Consider the following 19544-nt stretch of genomic DNA (forward strand, 5'->3'; position numbering starts at 1 on the left):
GTATTAGGAGCATGTATTCGCAAGAACAATGTGAAAGGCATTATCTTCTGCCACAGAGAATTTGGTTTAGCACTAGCTACACAACAATCTCAGCGTAACTCAGAGCTAGAGAAACAGAACAATGAGCTTCAAGCTAGAGTATCCTCTTTGACTAAGAAATTGAACCGCAACAAAGCTGTAGCAAAAACTGATGTGGAAGTTAGTCAGCCGGATAACATTTACCCTGATTTACAAGCATTCTTTGAAAGAGATGTAGCTCTCCAATCAGTAATTGATGTGCCTGTAAATTCGGTCAATGTGTGTGGTGCTAGGAGAAGATCTCAGAGAATTGAGGAAACTGACAGTGTTCCTCTCAACTCTTCTGTTGTGCAAGTACAAACTGTTGCCAAAACACTAGGACCTAAAGATATAGAGAGGCTATCCCAGAGCTTACCCTCAGCACGCACAGATTTTTCTGAATTTAGAAGAGCATTGATCAACAAAATGCGTCTCTACGACATGTCGTTAGCAGAAGTCACACAGCTGAAGATATTTTGTACATTTCTTACCGTAAATATCAAAACTTCATTTTTGATTAGTAATATGCATTAAGAACTTCATTTGAACAACTTTAAAGGTGATTTTCTCAATATTTAGATTTTTTTGCTCCCTCAGATTCCAGACTTTCAAATAGTTGTATCTCAGCCAAATATTGTCCGATCCTAACAAACCATACATCAATGGAAAGCTATTTATTCAGCTTTCAGACGATGTATAAATCTCAATTTCGAAAAATTGACACTTAAGACTGGTTTTCCAGGGTCACACATACACCTTTGTTTACATCTGTGTGTTGCTCGGCAACCACTTTGTTGCAACCACAACAGTTTCTGAGGAACTACATTGTTTGGCGGAAGAATAATGTTTTTATTAAATAACAGGGGCACTTTAAACAATGGCACTTACATTTTTTAACTAAAATTTTATTGCAACCATATAGCCTATGAATGAATGAAAATGCATATTTTTCAATTAAAAAAAACTTAAAGGTGTGGGCTACTTCTGGTCCTAAAATTTGTACTTGGGTCCAATTTTAAGAATACACTAGATGTTAATTTTTATAAAAATGTAGTCTATTTTTTCTCTTTTCAACAGTATTAACTTACAGCAGTGAAAGACGTCTTCCCTCTGATAGACAATGTTTTGCTGCCTCGCTGGATGTTGGGCTCGTGATCAATAAGTTGATCTGGCAGAATCAAACACAGACATTGAAAGGGAACCGCGGTTAGCACGAGTAGTCCAGAGCAGTGATTCTACACAACAGCTCACATACATCACTGCTTCATGTCTATAGCTGCGCTCATCTGCAACACTTTTAAAACCTTTTCCTGTCAGTTGTTAAATAGACATTTAGTAATCGTCTTTAAGATGTATGGTTTATGTAAATTCACTTCGGAGATGTGCGTGTGTTTACTGGAGCTCTGCTGTTTGCTATACATAATAAAACGTGTTTTTACTGAAAAGTCACAAATATACTGTACTGTCTAGCGTCTAACACCTTCAGCAACTCAACAATTTACTCTACAGTATAGTTCAACAAATTAGATTTTAACACGGGATTTTGGTTTGTAATACTCACGTTGGTGAACACCCTCGTCGCTGTTCTCCGTCCCGTTTGATGATGACGTCTCCTCTGCCCCGTGGGCTTCTGGGATTGAAAAGTGTCCATCGATGAACACTTCAGAATCTGGGCTGAAGCAGTAGGACATCCGGGGATCTCTCGCCTACTCTTTTATGAATACTGAGGATTCAAACATACTTATTCGCTATATAGTATGATCCGTGATACACGCTCCGAAACACAGTAACTGATTCTGAGTTTTGAAAAGCTCTGTTTCATCACTACGTGCTTCTTAAAGTCATGACACGTGATGTTCAGATTCGAAAACGAATGGCTCTTTTGAACCGGTTTTTGCGAGTGAATCGCTTGAACTTTAAATAAAATGAAATTAAAAAGCATGTCCTTTGGCTGTCTTGTCCATCATACTTATTTTTATTTAAATTACATTTCATTTATTATCAAATTAGACTAGCGCCAATCACGTGATATTGAGTTGTGCTGACTTCATGTGATTTATGATGTAAATAATATGATTTTGCTAAATGAAAGTGTAAATCTATTCAAATATTCTGTACTCTTCCTACAGTTACTTTAGTAAATAAACCACACTAGAATCACTGCAGTTCTTCACAGACACTCGGATACAAACTCAATCAAAAGGCAAAATGAGTTTATAATAATTTATTTTTAATACTTTTAGTGGAACAAAGGATCTTAACACAACAAAACTGAGCCTGTTTCAAAACGTGTAATTAGGCAAAAATATTTCCATAATTTGAACAAACGACAAAAGAATTTACAGAGGAAAGTTTCATGTGCATCTCTTTACATAATCATACAAAACCCATAATTCCACAGTCAGCAGAAAATCACATCAATTAACATCATTTCAGCTGTGAAATAAAAAAACAGCTCATAACATGATGAACTGTGATGTTTAACAACTTCAAAACCGTCAAAGGAGAAATGATCATCGATTCAGTCAGTAAAAGACCTGCAGGCAGTGTGTGTGTCTCTCTCTCTCTCTCTCTCCCTCTGTGTGTGTGTGTGTGTGTATATATGGGTCTCTCTGTGTGTGTGTGTCTCTCTCTCTCTGTGTGTATATGTGTCTCTCTCTGTCTGTGTGTGTGTGTGTGTGTGTGTGTGTGTGTATATATATGTGTGTGTGTGTCTCTCTCTCTCACTGTGTGTGTGTATATGTGTCTCTCTCTCTGTCTGTGTGTGTGTGTGTGTGTCTCTCTGTGTCTGTGTGTGTGTGTGTATGTGTGTCTATGTGTCTCTGTGTGTGTGTGTGTGTGTGTGTGTATATATATGTGTGTGTGTGTGTGTGTCTCTCTCTCTGTGTGTGTGTGTGTGTGTGTGTGTGTGTGTATGTGTGTGTCTCTCTCTCTCTCTGTGTGTATATGTGTCTCTCTCTGTGTGTGTGTGTGTGTGTGTGTGTCTCTCTCTCTGTGTGTGTGTGTGTGTGTGTGTCTCTCTCTCTGTGTGTGTGTGTGTGTATGTGTGTCTCTCTCTGTGTGTGTGTGTGTGTGTGTATATGTGTGTGTGTCTCTCTCCCTCTGTGTGTGTGTGTGTATATGTGTCTCTCTCTCTGTGTGTGTGTTCCGGTCACCTGTAGTGGTGATCACACCATCTTGTGGTGAGCTGGTTCTGGATCAGTGTGATGTGAGACGCTCCAGCAGAGGTGTGACAATAGTGTGACGGGTGTGTGACGGGTGTGTGACGAGTGTGTGACGGTCGTGATGTGAGATGCTGCTAAAGCGCTGCGATCTTGCTGGCCTCGCGCACTCCGCTCAGATACGCTCCCGTCACCGTCTGAGGAAAGTGTCTGTTTGTGGCCTGCAGAAACACAGCAACACATTAACAACGCTGGAAATAATCATCTGAAATTAATCATCTTGACTCTAGGGGTCAATCAACTAAAAAACAAGTCAACAATCTTGGGGTGATTCTGGAGACAGACCTTATTTTCAGTAGTCATGTCAAAGCAGTAACTAAATCAGCATACTATCATCTCAAAAACATTGAAAGATGTTTTGTTTACAGTCGATACAATACAATACAAATTTTATTTTTATAGCACATTTAAAACAACTGCCGTTGACCAAAGTGCTTACCAGCCTCAAAACATACAGTCACAAAAACAAAATTCAACAACAATTCAACAAAATTCAACATTAAAAAGTACAACCTGATCCCTCTAATCAACTCCAAAAGCTCTACTAAAAAGATACCATTTCAATCTAGACTTAAAAGCATCCACAGATGGGGAGGATTTAATATGCATTGGGAGAGGGTTCCATAAACGGGGAGCAGCCACTGAAAAGGCCCTATCGCCCTTAGATTTTAATCTCGTTTTAGGAACATGAAGAATCATCTGAGTCGAAGATCTCAAGTTTCTTGAATTTTGGAGAAATGCCATGCAACGCTTTAAAAACCATCAACAAAACCTTGAATTCAATTCTAAATTCTACAGGCAACCAGTGTAAAGAAACTAAAACTGGAGCAGTTCTCTCTCTCTTCTTTGTATGCGTCAAAAGTCTGGCAGCAGCATTTTGTACTAATTGAAGACGAGATAACTGACCCTGTGAGATACCTATATATACAGAATTACAGTAATCGATGCATGATGACACAAAAGCATGAATAAGAGTCTCCAGGTCCTTAAAAGAAACAATAGATTTCAGTTTAGAAATAATTCTAAGTTGATAAAAGGCAGCCTTCACAACACTAGAAACCTGTTTATCTAAAACTAAAGCTGAATCCATTGTAACACCCAAATTCTTAACATGATCTGAAACACTTATCTTCATAGAGGCCAACCTACTTATAATTTCCTTGGAAGCAGAGGAAGGTCCAAAAACAACACACTCAGTCTTATTAGTATTAAGATGAAGAAAGTTGCTTGCCAACCAGGCTTTTATCTCACCTAAACACTGAACAAGTTCCTCAAAAGATTGAGATGCACTTGGATCTACTGGGATATATAACTGAGTATCATCTGCATATAAATGATACATAATATTATATTTACAAAAATTGAACCCAAAGGGCCCATATATAATGAAAATAAAATAGGCCCAAGAATAGACCCTGAGGCACACCACTACATAATTTAGCTGATGTCGAACACAAATCTCCAAGGCAAACCGAGAAAGATCTATCATTTAAGTATGATTTGAACCAATCTAAGGCAGTACCCTGACAACAACATCTTCCAAACGCTGCAATAAAATACCATAATCAACTGTATCAAAAGCAGCTGTGAGATCAAGTAAAATAAGAATAACTACCTTTCCTGAATCAACTGCCAAAAATATCATTAAAACCTTAAGAAGGGCGGATTCTGTACTATGAAGAGACCTAAAACCTGACTGGAACATATCTATAACAGCATTCGTATCTAAATATGACGCAAGCTGGGACAAAACAACCTTCTCTAAAATTTTCGATAAGAAAGGAAGTTTCAATATAGGTCGGTAATTACTTAAAACAGTACAATCTAAATTCGGTTTCTTAAGAAGTGGCTGCACTACTGCATGTTTAAAACAAACAGGGACATTTCCATTAATTAAACTACTATTAAGAAGAGATAGAATAGTTTTACCTAAAAGATCAAACAAATTTAACAACAGCCGAGGAGGAAGAGGATCAAACGGATGTGCAGCCGGCTTAGTGTGCCTTAATATATGTTCTAACAGAGGTAAAGAAATAGGTTCAAATCTACAAAATGAACTCTGATAATTTAACTCAGCGTGAAAGATCGTTACTGAGATAATCTTTAACCGAAGATTATCAACTTTGTTTACAAAGAATTGCAGAAAATCCTCACACATCTTTTGAGTAGGCTCTAGACAATTAGTAGGTGCAGGAAAAATCACTTTATTAATTGTACTAAATAAGACATTAGGCTTGTTTGAGTTCTTATTAATTATATTTGAAAAATATTTTGCTTTTGCAACCTTCACAATAGACTGAAATTTTGCCAGGGCTTCTCTTAATATATCAAATGAAACTTGCAACCTATCTTTCTTCTTCTATCTTTCGTTCAGCCCTTCTGCAAATTTTCCTTGAGGTACGAATTTCATCATTCATCCACGGCTGTGATTGTTTATTTGATTCCCTATATTTTAAGGGTGCTATCTCATCTAAAATTTCTGTACAAACCGAATTAAAAGAATTAAAATACCCTTCCACACTATGGTTCTGAGAAGAAAACTCTAAGTCATGGCAAAATGAAGAGGCAGAAAAGGCCTCTGAAAATTTATCAACAGTTGAGGTATTTATAAGACGAGTAGAGTGGCCAGACCTATTGCTTACTGAATTCAGCGAAGGAAATACAGCATCAAAACAAACAAAGAAATGATCAGAAAAACAAGCATCATTTACCACAACATTAGTAACAGAGAGACCCAAGGACAATACAAGATCGAGAGTATGGCCAGCTCTATGAGTAGATCCTGACACAAACTGAGTAAAATTAAATGAATCGATCAACTGCAAAAATTCACTAGCCAATGGCTTAGAGGGACAGCACACATGTATATTAAAATCACCAAGAATAAGAAAATGATCACAAGTGGGAACTGTGATAGACAAAAACTCAAAGAAGAGACAGAATCAACCCTAAATAATTGCATTTCAAAACTAGTATATTTCCTGGACGGCAGTTGACTACATTTATAATGATTTTTGTACACTGTTGCAATACCTCCACCCCTTCCAGAAGTTCTAGGTGAATTGAAAAATAAATAATTAAAAGGACAAAGTTCAGACAAAGGACTTAAGTCCAACGCATCAAGCCAAGTCAAGACTTGGAGAAACTGGTTCATGCCTTTATCACCAGCAGGGTGGATTATTGTAATGGTCTCCTTCCAAAGAAGACCATTAGACAGCTGCAGCTCATCCAGAACGCTGCTGCCAGGATTCTGACTAGAACCAGAACATCTGAGCATATCACACCAGTCCTCAGGTCCTTACACTGGCTTCCAGTTACATTTAGGATTGATTTTAAAGTACTTCTACTCGTTTATAAATCTCTAAATGGCCTAGGACCTAAATACATTGGAGATATGCTCACTGAATATAAACCTAACAGACCACTCAGATCATTAGGATCGAGTCAGTTAGAAATACCAAGGGTTCACACAAAACAAGGGGAGTCTGCTTTTAGCTATTATGCCGCCGCAGTTGGAACCAGCTTCCAGAAGAGATCAGATGTGCTAAAACATTAGCCACTTTTAAATCCAGACTCAAAACTCATCTGTTTAGCTGTGCATTTGTTGAATGAGCACTGTGCTACGTCCGAACTGATTGCACTATGTATAATCATTTTCTATTCTTAACCGTTTTAAATTCATTTTAAATAACATTTTATATCATTATTATTATTGGTTTTAATTCCTTGTTTTGTATTATTGTGATTATTATATATATATATATATATATATATATATATATATATATATATTTATTTATTTATTTATTTTTTTTATGACTATTTCACTTCCTTTTATGTAAAGCACTTTGAATTACCACTGTGTATGACATGCGCTATATAAATAAACTTGCCTTGCCTTGAAAACAACTAGGCATGAACAATACAGTCAGCCCATGGTTTTGAATAACAGTCTTCAGTTTGAGTGTTTTTGTTATTCTGTGTTTAGGTAACAAGAACAGTACGCTTTCTTACCCCACTGCCTTTATTTTTGGTGTCTCTTGTAGGCCGGTCACCATAACTACTTTTTGTTTGCCGATATATTGCCCCAGAATTAATTGCGATAAATGATATTATTGTCATTTTAAGAGTGTTTTATGCCACTGATTATATAATGATAATATTTCAGCAGCAGGTATCAGCACTAGTCAGAGCAGGTACAGTGTTACACCAGTAGATGGCAGCAATGGACTGTCTTTATGAGTGTGTGTGTGTGTGTGTGTGTGTGTGTGTGTGTGTGTGTGTGTGTGAGAGAGCGTGTGTGTGTGTGTGTGTGTGTGTGTGTGTGTGTGAGGCGTGTGTGAGAGAGAGTGTGAGTGAGTGAGTGAGTGTGTGTGTGACAGTGTGAGTGACTGAGTGTGTGTGTGTGTGTGTGTGTGTGTGTGTGAGAGAGAGTGCGAGTGTGAGTGTGTGTGTGTGTGTGTGTGTGTGTGTGTGTGTGTGAGAGAGTGCGAGTGCGAGTGTGAGTGTGCGTGTGAGTGTGTGTGTGTGTGTGTGTGTGTGTGTGTGTGTGTGTGTGTGTGTGAGAGAGTGCAGTGTGAGTGTGAGTGTGAGTGTGTGTGTGTGTGTGTGTGTGTGTGTGTGTGTGTGTGAGTGTGAGTGTGTGTGTGTGTGAGTGTGAGTGAGTGAGTGAGTGTGTGAGAATATGCATGCATGCAAAATAATCGGGGTCAGTGACCAAAGGACTGCACCAGCTGGATTGAGGAGTTGTTTTAAGGACTTTCCATTCCAGCATCTCACCTGTTTTGGATTATCACTTTCTTTGGATTGTATATACACCGGTGGACACTTTTGCATTGGATCTTACAGCACGCTGGATTTCTTAAGGACTGTTTTAACGGTATGGAACTGAAAGACTCTGTGCTTTTAACAGCCTAGGATTTCTGTTTTATTGTGTTGTTTTAAGTTCTTTGTGAAGTTTGTAAATACACTATTTATTCCTTCTACCTTTGTTGTTGTCTCATCTTTTAAAACACTTATTTTACCTCACACAGTTTAATCTGACCCCATTTTAAATCTATGTAATTCGGCCGATAAGGCCGATCATTACAGGGTGAACTAGGTATTGTAGTCCAAATTCATAATATTGGAGAGTCTTTTTCACCCGGCCCCTCCTCCTCAGACTTGACGCACACGCAGGTTGCCAGATTAAAGACACACAGATGCCGATGAATGAAATTCAATACGCTGTTTCCCACCAACTGGCAACCCGGGGAGCTGAAATACAACTGGGTAAACTGGCAGTGGGCGGGTTTCACAAACCATAACAAACACAGACATTCCGGGCCGGAGAATAACTGACTGTAGCATTGTTTTTCAGATAAACAAGTATGTTAACTTAGCATGTTTCTTAAATATCTACAAACATGTTATGCTATTTTTATGCTTTAGTAGAGTCAAAATCCTACATACAGCACCTTTAACTAAAACTGGACTAAATTGCTGAGACATTTAGGCCCGGTTTCACAGACAGGGTTTAGTCTAAGCCAGGATTAGGCCATAGTTCAATTAGGATATCTGAGTCATTTTTATAAGCATTCCTTATTAAGAAACACTACTGGTGTGCATCTTGAGACAAAGCAAAGGCACTGATATATTTAAAGATCAGTCAGTGCAAGTTTCTTTCAGTTGAAACAGCTCAGACTTACATTTTAGTCTGGGACTAGGCTTAAACCTTGTCTGTGAAACCAGGGGTTAGTCGACTGAAATAAAATGGGATAAGGTTGACTAAATATATAAAAACTAACAAGGACATTTAACACAGGATAAGACTAAAATTGAAAATAGCTGAGAAAATGAACACTAATTCAAATGCCTCACCTCTCCGGCGAAGAAAAGCTTGCCCTGCACGTCTTCAGCGATGATGTCGTAGGCCTCGCCGCTGCCGCCCGTCTTCACGAAGCTGTAGGACATCTGAGCCCACGGGTCTGTGCTCCAGCGGGTCACCAGGAACCGGAGCGGATCCGGAACCTCCTGCGGCACAGAGTCAGAAACACAGGTGAGCTGCGGCGGTCTGAGTCCCGAGCGTCACGAGAAAACGACGGACACACGTCACCTGCTCCTGGAAGAGCTCTCTGAGGACACTCATGCACAGATCCACCACCTGAGAGTCCTGAAGATCCCTGAGCAGAGACAGAGCCTCGCCGGTGACCACCGCCATCAGCACACACTCCTCGCCCTGCGCACACACACACACACACACGACCCGAGGAATCAGCAAGCATTACAGTTATTAACAAAAGAAGAACTGCATGATGTTTTTATTTGGTCCTTCTCTGAATAAGCTATTTAACACCGCAGATGTTTACATATCGTCCCCAAGACAAAATAATAGCTGAATTTACACACATGAGCCAGTTCAAAAGTTTACACATTGTGTGTCGTTACCTGGAACATCTATGAATGTTTTCTTAAAGCGGCACGATGCAGGGCCAGTTCACCCAAAAATGATCGTTCTTTCTTTCCTCAAAAGATGATGTTTTGAATAATGTTACAAACTGAACAGTTTCTGGTCCCCATTGATTGCCATATTTTTTCCCATAATATTAAAGTCAATGGTTGCCAAAACTTTTCTTTTCCAACATTCTTCAAATTCTCTTCTTTTGAGTTCAGCAGAAGAAAAACTCGTACAGGTTTGAACAATATGAGGGCTTAAATAATGAAAAAATTTAATTTTTGGGTGAACTGTCCCTTTCAAGGGGACACTGGATGCAAAATTCACTTTCATCTAGTGTTTGCATATAAATGTGTTGGCAGTGTGTGAACACAACCACCCTACAGTGATGAAACCCATTCACTCCTTTTTTTAATCCCCAAAAAACCTAAACTCAGTCTCAATTATCAAGCCTTTTTGATTTTCTGAGCAGTATGACGTCATAACCCTGCCCACGGCCTCTGGCAGACTGTCCAGTATTCATTTAAAGGAACATGCACCGAAACGGGTCGCTGTGAACAGAGCTGTGTTTGACAGGGTAAAAAGGGTGTCATTTTACACTACAATTGAGGAATTTTAACCAAAGTACATTGCAGACATTTCACGAAGACCCTAAAGAGACATAAGAACTAGTGGAAAATGGCATCTGATGTCCCCTTTAAGAGCCAGGGGTGAAAACGTTTAGAATTCTTCTAGCTGTATGTAAATTTATGACCTCAAATACAGAACTGTGTTGTGCAAGAGACATTAGTAAAACATCACATATAATACTGAATTTGATCAGCATTTTTCTGAGGGTTAATCTCAATTCACCAAGCGTGCAGAAACGAGCAGCGCACCTGCGGACACATGTCGTAGAACACACTGAACAGGCCTCTCTTCTCCGGACAGGGTGGGACGTGGCCGAAATAATCCGCTCCCTGGATTTTAACGTCCCAGAAGCGTGTAGGGAACTGGAGCGCCACCTGAAACACAGCGAGGAGCGGTGAGCGCTTCAGCGGGCGAGAGACATTAACAAACACTGACACGGACACTCGCTCACCTTCTCAATGACTCCGGCTCCCAGACTGTGGATGGCTTTGAGCTTCCTGTCAGGCAGAGGAGGACTGAACCCGATGAGGTTCTTCTGCAGCAGAGCCAGCGGCACCGTCACCAGAACCTGCGACACAGCAGCCGTCAGACGACACACTCACGGGAGCGGACAAGGAGTAACAACACGACAGAGTCACCAGTGTGTGTGTGTGTGTGTGTGAGGAACCTTCTGTGCGCTCCAGCGAGAGCCGCAGCTGGACATCACCGTCACTCCCTCTCCAGAGTAATCCACATGCTGCACCTGCACACACACACACCTGAGAGTGAGCACATGAGTGACGGGGTGAAAAACAGCACTGTCTGTGTGCGCACATGTGAGTGTGAGTGAGTGAGAGTGAGAGAGTGTGTGTGTGTGTGTGTGTGTGTGTGTGTACCTGTTTTTCTATTCAGGTGGGGACTTAAACCTGAATACACACAGACTCATGGGGACTCGTGTCATGGGTAAACAAGCTAATAAATCACACAGAATGAAGTTTTTTGAAAATCTAAAACTGCAGAAAGTTTCCTGTAAGGGGTAGGGTTGGGTGTAGGGTTGAGAGCGAGTGAGTGAGTCTGTCTTTCTGTGTGTGTGTGCGTGTGTGTGCGTGTGCATGCGCGTGTCTGTGTGGGGTGAAGTACCGCAGTACTGAGCCGGATGTCGAGTCCCTGAGCGAGTTTGTGCAGGACAGACGAGTATCCGTCAGTGAGTAGCGTGTGATCTCCAGAGAACTGAGCAAAACACTCGTTATGATCCCATGAGCGCGCCGACACCTGAACACACACACACATTACATGAAAATCACACTCACACACACACACACACACACATATACTAACACACACACACCTGGTCCAGTGTGCTTCCGCAGGCGTATTCCAGGTTACTGAGATGGAAGTGCAGAACTTTCTCCTCCAGGTCAGTGAACTGAAGTCCAGACTCCTGCAGGAACGTCTTGTACACTTCCTGGATCTTCTCTGAACATCCGGCACAAAATGAACAGACAAACTCCCATCAGTTTTACCCTGAACTGTAGTAGTAGTATTATTCGAACTCTGTGTCAGTAGCAGGGCTACATCTTCATGACAAGAACAAAGTGAATAACAAATTAACACAATTAACCAAAAACTTGGATCATAAGTGACAGGACAGGTCACATGAGGTGAGTCTCACCGCCCAGTGGTGCATCCTGGGACTGCGGCTTGTCTTTCCTCCACTCGGATACGGCATCCAGCACACCGTTAAAGTGAAAGTCCATGCGTTTGTCCAGAGCCGGATCGGTGATGCGTCCGCCTTCCTGAAGGAGCTCGCAGCGGACGCCCAGAGTGTGCATCCGCAGACCCAACTCAACACAAGCAGAAGCACAGCAGAGACGTCACACACACACACACACACACACACACACACACTAACAGCACACCAAACCACAGTGTGTGTGTGTGTGTTACCTGCTCACACATCAGAGCGATGGGGTTGTTAACGCAGCCGTTGACGATCTGAGCTCCGCGGCCCACCGTCATGCCCAGCGACGCATCGTCCCAAACTCGCCCTCCGATTCGCTCCCTGGCCTCCAGAACCACCACCTGTTCACCAATCAGAGAACAGACCACAAAGAACCAAACACACCTTATAAAACAGACCGTTCATAAACAGACTATTCATTCTGACTGGACGGACAATGTATAATGATTATTTTTATTTTCAAGAAACAATGTAATTATTTCAGAGACAATACTTTTTGACTTTTTCAGCCTCACCCTAAACAGTCGAGAACTACGACAGTGTTTTATAATAAAGTCAAAACATCTCATCTAGGACAGATGGAAGAAATAAAAGTTAGGTATACAACAATGCCAAAATGTGTTTTATTACTCTCATAAATCAATCAGTTAACCCAGTTGGAGCTACTTCAAGATCATCATTATCATTACTGTTTATAACATTGGAATTTTCACATTAATAATTTTATTCATGCAATACATTACTTTATTCTCAAAATATTATGATGATTGATCTCGTATTGCTATGACTTTATTCTTGTAGTGTTGACTTTATTCTCAAAATAATATATATATAGCGTAACTAAGTTGTTCATCAACTGTAAACAGGATCATGGGTGTCAGTGAAGCCAGTCCATGTGCAGAAGTGCTTCAGGTGGTTTATGTGTGTTGTACCTGCATGCCGAAGTTCTGGAGCTGTCTAGCAGCAGCGAGCCCCGCAGCACCAGCGCCGATGACCAGCACCTTCTGCACAGACACGGAGAAATCGATACATGCGGAGAGATCGTTACACGCAGAGATTGTTACACACGGAGAGAGATCGTTACTCACGGAGAGATCATTACACGCAGAGAGAGATCATTACACGCAGAGAGAGATCATTACACACAGAGAGATCGTTACACGCAGAGAGAGATCGTTACACGCAGAGAGAGATCGTTACACGCAGAGAGATCGTTACACACAGAGAGAGATCGTTACACACAGAGAGATCGTTACACGCAGAGAGATCGTTACACGCAGAGAGAGATCGTTACACACAGAGAGAGATCGTTACACACGGAGAGATCGTTACACACGGAGAGATCATTACACGCAGAGAGAGATCATTACACGCAGAGAGAGATCATTACACACAGAGATCGTTACACGCAGAGAGATCATTACACGCAGAGAGAGATCATTACACGCAGAGAGAGATCGTTACACGCAGAGAGAGATCGTTACACACAGAGATCGTTACACGCAGAGAGATCGTTACACGCAGAGAGAGATCATTACACACAGAGAGATCGTTACACGCAGAGAGAGATCGTTACACGCAGAGAGAGATCATTACACAGAGATCATTACACACAGAGATCGTTACATGCAGAGAGAGATCGTTACACACGGAGAGATCGTTACACACGGAGAGATATCGTTACACACGGAGAGATATCGTTACACACAGAGAGATCGTTACACGCAGAGAGAGATCGTTACACACGGAGAGATCGTTACACACGGAGAGATCGTTACACACGGAGAGATCGTTACACACAGAGAGATCGTTACACACGGAGAGATCGTTACACACGGAGAGATCGTTACGCAGAGAGATCGTTACACGCAGAGAGATCGTTACACACAGAGAGATCGTTACACACAGAGAGATCGTTAATACTCAGCCGCCGGAGTCACTTTACAGTGTGTTTGTGCACTCAACTGCACTGCGTTCTACACTCATGACAGCACACTAAAAACATGGAAGTTCAACATTCAAATAATTAAAAAAAAAAAAAAAAAAAAAACTTACATTTTTTGCTCTGAGCCTCATGCTTTAAATGCACTAATATGTGAACGGCCCCTTGCATTAGGACACTGTCCCCTTAAAGGGGTCATATGACGATGCTAAAAATAACATTATTTTGTGTATTTGGTGTAATGTAATGCGTTTAAGGTTCAAAAAACACATTATTTTCCACATACTGTACATTATTGTTGCTCCTCTATGTCCTGCCTTTCTGAAACACGTTCTTTTTTTACGAAGCTCATCGTTCTGAGAAACACGCTGTGCTCTGATTGGCCAGCTATCCAGTGTGCTGTGATTGGCCGAATATCTCAAGCATGTGACGAAATGTTACACCCCGTACCATATTTGGAAACACACAGTGTCTCCACGACAACAATACTACAGCGAGAATAAAAGTTACGCCTTCTTTCTTTGTGTAAACATTTGGCCGGTGTTATGCAAATCTTCCCACACCGTGACGTAGACATGTGAGGCGTGTTTGAATGAGGCGTTTTAGGAAGGTGTGGAAGAGTCTTAATTTTTAAAAAGAATATCTCTTTGGGTTTGCGACTATAACGATCTTATATATGCACAAACAGCTTGTAACACTCCAAAGGCTCCAAAGGAAAACCTGAAATCGCATCATATGACCCTTTAAGACACTTTCCCCTGAACTCTCCTGACATGTTGAGATGTGTGCGATGATTCTCTCTCGTGTCTGTCAGACAGAAAGACTGTTTGTCTCACGTGGTGCTGTGACTCTGGCAGCAGCGGCCACTTGATCTGCAGCGCTCCGGTGTTGATGAGGCCCTTCCGGGTCATGAAGTACAGAACCCGGTCCAGCTCCTGCACACAGCGGACGCGCACCAAACCACGCACGATCACATGAGGAGCGCACTTCTGCAGCGTCAGAACCTCCTGAGAGAGAGAGAAAGAAACACCACATCAACACAATCCAGCATCCTCTGGGGTTCATCTGCCCTGACAGACTCACACAAGCCCAGACCTGCTCGGATCTCCTGCACTGCTTACAAACATGATAACGAGGGGAAAGTCAACACACAAACTCCAGAGAAAGCCTCTTGAGCATCCCGCTGCAGCATGTGAACGGACGAGCAAACATCGGGCACCTTGCAGTCTCGGTTCCAGGCCGCCAGCACCAGGTTCCTCAGCGCCAGATACATGGTGGGATCTCTGGAGAACTCGGGGAACTCGTACAGCTCGTCCAGCTCCATCATGTCGGGTCTGACACACAGGGCTTTCCCACACTCGTTCGGCTGATAGAAGGGCTGGAAATAGGGCGAGAGTCCGGGGACTACGGATGAACACACACACACAATCAATCACTGCGACGGTGACGTTCACTATTCACACTACAAGCCAATATCTGCTCAATAAACCCCAAGTCATGAGTTCACACTTACATATAATAAATAGAATAAAGTTTATGCATATTTGGCGTGCTGTCCGAGGGGAGGGCTCCGAGCTCTGAACATTGGCTCATAATTCTTGTTTGATTTTGTTGTCATATTAGAGTTAAAGGTTTTTGCAGAAGAGATTTTGGATTTCTCTTTTTATCACTCCATTAATCAGAAAATACTGTCAACAGACAGAAAACAAACATTTTCACCATGTTTTTAGGAGCAAAATGTTGTATAAATCAGTGAGAATGAAATGTGACCCTGGAGCACAAAAGCAGTCATAAGCAGAGCATGTGAGCGAAGCGGAGCAGTGTAACGTTCAGTCGCTCACGCTCCGATGACGCTCCGACCACGCTCAGACCACGCTCAGACCACGCTCCGACCACGCTCCGACCACGCTCCGACCACGCTCCGACCACGCTCAGACCACGCTCCGACATTACATTTCTCAATTAAAGCAGTAGTGCGAAAAGTAGCGGTTATGTTTCAGGGTGACGTTCAGCTTGTAGAATTTCATTAATTTAAATGAATTAAATAAAAATGATTAATTTAAAAACGTGTCTTGTTTTTGAAGCCACTAGGCAAACCTTCCTAAAAACATTGTGCAACAGAACGTTCAAAACACTTGAAATGCACTTAAAGAATTATTTTGTGGTATTAATAAAAGAAACACACTTTCTAAAATTAAAATAGACCAAAACTGCGGGGAAATGCGGTTTATTAAAACGTCTGTCAATGTTTACAGGATTTTAGAATTTGCTTTTAGAAACATTATCTTAGCCAAACTATTGCTTAGCTTAATCCACAGATTCTCGAACAAAGGGCATTTTGGGTTGAGTGAGCAGCGCTGAGCGTATTGAGCGAGCGGAGCAGAGTCTTCAGAAAGGTGCTCTCTGCTCTGAAGGAAATATGACCGCTACGCTCACAAACAGGCATATTTATAGCAATAGCCAACAATACATTTTTCTTTTATGCCAAAAATCATCAGGATATTAAGTAAAGATCATGTTCCATGAAGATATTTAGCCAATTTCCTACCGTAAATATATCAAAACTTCATTTTTGATTAGTAATATGCATTGCTAAGAAATTAATTTGGACAACTTTAAAGATGATTTTCTCAATATTTAGATTTTTTTGCACCCTCAGATTCCAGATTTTCAAATAGTTGTATCTCAGCCAAATATTGTCCGATCCTAACAAACCATACATCAATGGAAAGATTATTTATTCAGATGATGATGATGTATACAAAAAAATTGACCCTTATGACTGGTTTTGTGCTCCAGGGTAACAAATATGAACAAACCTTCTGAATAAAGAGAGGAACAAAATTGTAAAGTTTGGTGTTTGTAAGAGAACAAACTCTTTAAAGATTGAAATACAGACACAAATAGATAAAGTGCAATAAGATAAACACTTCAATGTGTATTTTAGATGTTATTTTTTTTCCAAAATCGACCAGTGCATGAAAAAACAATGATTCAGCCTGTAGTGTCTGTATTAGGTCATCATGAAATGCACATCTGTCAATAATGGGATAATGTTGATCATGAAAGGTCCAGTTCTGACTCACTGTGAGGCGGAGCAGCTCTCCGGTGCTCGGGCGAGGCAGACGGGCTCATGCCCACACAGTCCGGGTAATAGGCGGAGAGGAAGGGACTGGCAGGACTGTCCTTAAACAGCGGCGGCAGAATGAGCATAGAGAGCCACCAGCTGTCCGTCACGCCGGCCACCCGCTGAACACACACACACACACACCCCGAACAACAAATCAGATCCTCACACAAACAGCTCATCCAGCCAATCAGATTACAGCACAGCCAAAATGCCATGACTGGCTCAGATTTTGCTAAGCTGCATGCTTTTTCACAAATGTGGGTGAATAAGTGAAGCTGTGCATCTCAACTGGTTCTGACGGGTGATGGACAGCAGGGAATAATCAATTATAAATGCAAATAATGACACGCAGCGAACCATATAATCATGCAGAATTATGATATCAACAAGTTTAAAGGGGTCATGAACTGAGAAACCAAAACTCCCCTGATCTTTTGACATATAAGAGGTCACTGTACTATAAAAAAAAAGGATGAGAGAGCCAAAAAAGCCAAAACGACATGATGAAATAGTGTTGATAAGCACCGCCTCCACAGAAGATGATCAACGCCTGCTTCTACAGCGCTGCCTGTTTAGCCTCGCCCACCGATTTTACGCTGCTGCCTGTTAAGCCCCTCCCACTTATTTGTGCATGTAGTGTTTATGAGCGAGGCGAACGTGCAGGTCTACGCAGAGACCAAACAATACAATGCTCCGAAGACGAGACGCTGTGCAGTGCCAAGTCGTGGAAATATGAGTGTTGCTTTCCTTCTGATGACAATGTTATAAGAGTGAATGAACTTTATTTTCGTGATCACTATTGCTTTCTCTGTTAAACAGATTGTTTGATATGTACTGAGTTATTTATGCGTAACCTAAATCACAGCAGCGTCCATCTGTGAGGAATATATGCTGTCAATCCTCCACAGCTATTAGCCAATCACAGCAGTGGGCGGTTACTTCCGAGTCTACGATCCTCCACAGCTGTTCAAACAGCGTTCTGATGAGGGGGTCAAAACAGCATGAATATAGACTATAACTTCTCAATCATGATGTGTTTTGATGTAAAAATCTTGATACCATTGTAAGTGGATCTCAGAGAACAGTACAAAATAAAAAACAGAGGCAGTTCATGACCCCTTTAAGAGGAAGAAACGCATGAATCGAGTCATCTAGTCTCGTCACGCATTAGTTAGATGTTATTTTGTGCACCGTCTGTCACTAACACATTTCTGTTAGCTTTCAGGACATAATCTGGTGCTTTAATGCTGAAACAGCTGAGAAGCATCAGCAGGTGAAGTGAAAGTGTTTTACCACGTCCTCCGGCTGAGCGCACGCATCACTTCCTTCCACCTGCGGAGCACAAGCACACAGGTGAGAGAGCGGCTCACGGTCCGGCACGAGCGCGTCGGCGGAGCGCTGCTTACCTTCACGCTGTTGAGCTTCATCCCGCAGCGGTACGACGAGGCCAGCGCCGCCGTCAGCTGCGTGTCTTTACTCAGCTGTCTCCACTTCCCGCAGTCAGCATTAGTGCACTGAACCTGAGAAACACACCATTAACACCTGCGAGAAACCCGCTAACATCAACTAATAATACATTGTTACAGCACTTATTAATATTGGTTTATGTTTGTTAAAAAAACACAGTCTACATTGTTAGTTCACAGTGCATTAACCCTTTTATTATGTTCAAATTCAGGGATTGGTTTTTATGTTGCAGGTTGGATTTAGTATAATTCCCCAAAAATCACACTATGAAAACTCGAGAGAAAAATACTCTTGTAATACATCTCACACATTACAAAAATAAATAAATACACATGAACACAAATGTACCTCAGAGGGCATTTAAGAACCTGACACAAAATATACATACGTGTTTTATTATTAATCATGGGTAATAACTGGTAGACTGGCTCAGATTGGCTTGCAGATGTCACAAACGTACTAAAAAAACTTTGCAGGTGCGTTGAGATTGTCACAAATTCCCCAAAAAATTCCTAGGTTCACCAGTGTTTCTGACAACTCGATTTTGTGCAAAATACTAACATTAACAGACACAACTTCTGATTTTAAAAACGTATTAGTATATGTTGACATTAACATGAACTACGATTAATAAATGCTGTTGAAGTATTCACGCTTACTAGTGTAGTTAACAAACAAAACCTTACTGTAAAGTGTTACCACATTAACAAAGCTAATTACTCAACACTCTATTTGGTTTAATCACACTGCATGTTCACCGTGAAGGCTAAGGTGCTGTCTGTGTAGGCGTCTCACCCAGTAGGGCAGCTGCTGGTCAGCCATGAAGGCTTTGAGGCTGGGCTCGCTCTTGCCATTGCTGGTCCAAACCCTCTTCCAGGAGGAGAAGGTCTCGTATCCGTCTTTGTGACTGCAGGAGCACAGACGCGATTAGCGTGACGCGCAGC

General features: G+C 41.5%; 1 protein-coding gene across 1 annotated transcript in view; it reads right to left on the bottom strand.

Annotated features, from left to right (window-relative positions):
- Positions 1-2266: 2266 nt before the first annotated feature.
- Positions 2267-19544, bottom strand: part of LOC131525994 (lysine-specific histone demethylase 2) — a 19697-nt gene continuing 2419 nt past the window's right edge. The window contains exons 5-21 of the mRNA XM_058754039.1: positions 19396-19507; positions 18540-18653; positions 18427-18465; positions 17090-17252; positions 15223-15407; positions 14840-15010; positions 12994-13065; positions 12268-12402; positions 11993-12164; positions 11669-11796; positions 11461-11592; positions 11009-11083; positions 10793-10909; positions 10590-10715; positions 9373-9495; positions 9138-9290; positions 2267-3439 (exon numbers count right to left, since the gene is read on the bottom strand). Of these exons, the coding sequence (XP_058610022.1) occupies positions 3356-3439; positions 9138-9290; positions 9373-9495; positions 10590-10715; positions 10793-10909; positions 11009-11083; positions 11461-11592; positions 11669-11796; positions 11993-12164; positions 12268-12402; positions 12994-13065; positions 14840-15010; positions 15223-15407; positions 17090-17252; positions 18427-18465; positions 18540-18653; positions 19396-19507 (2101 nt within the window). The 3' untranslated portion in view covers positions 2267-3355. The remainder of the gene's footprint in view (positions 3440-9137; positions 9291-9372; positions 9496-10589; positions 10716-10792; positions 10910-11008; positions 11084-11460; positions 11593-11668; positions 11797-11992; positions 12165-12267; positions 12403-12993; positions 13066-14839; positions 15011-15222; positions 15408-17089; positions 17253-18426; positions 18466-18539; positions 18654-19395; positions 19508-19544) is intronic.

The sequence above is a fragment of the Onychostoma macrolepis genome, chromosome 19 (genome assembly GCF_012432095.1).
Source record: "Onychostoma macrolepis isolate SWU-2019 chromosome 19, ASM1243209v1, whole genome shotgun sequence".
Taxonomy (NCBI): Eukaryota; Metazoa; Chordata; class Actinopteri; order Cypriniformes; family Cyprinidae; genus Onychostoma; species Onychostoma macrolepis.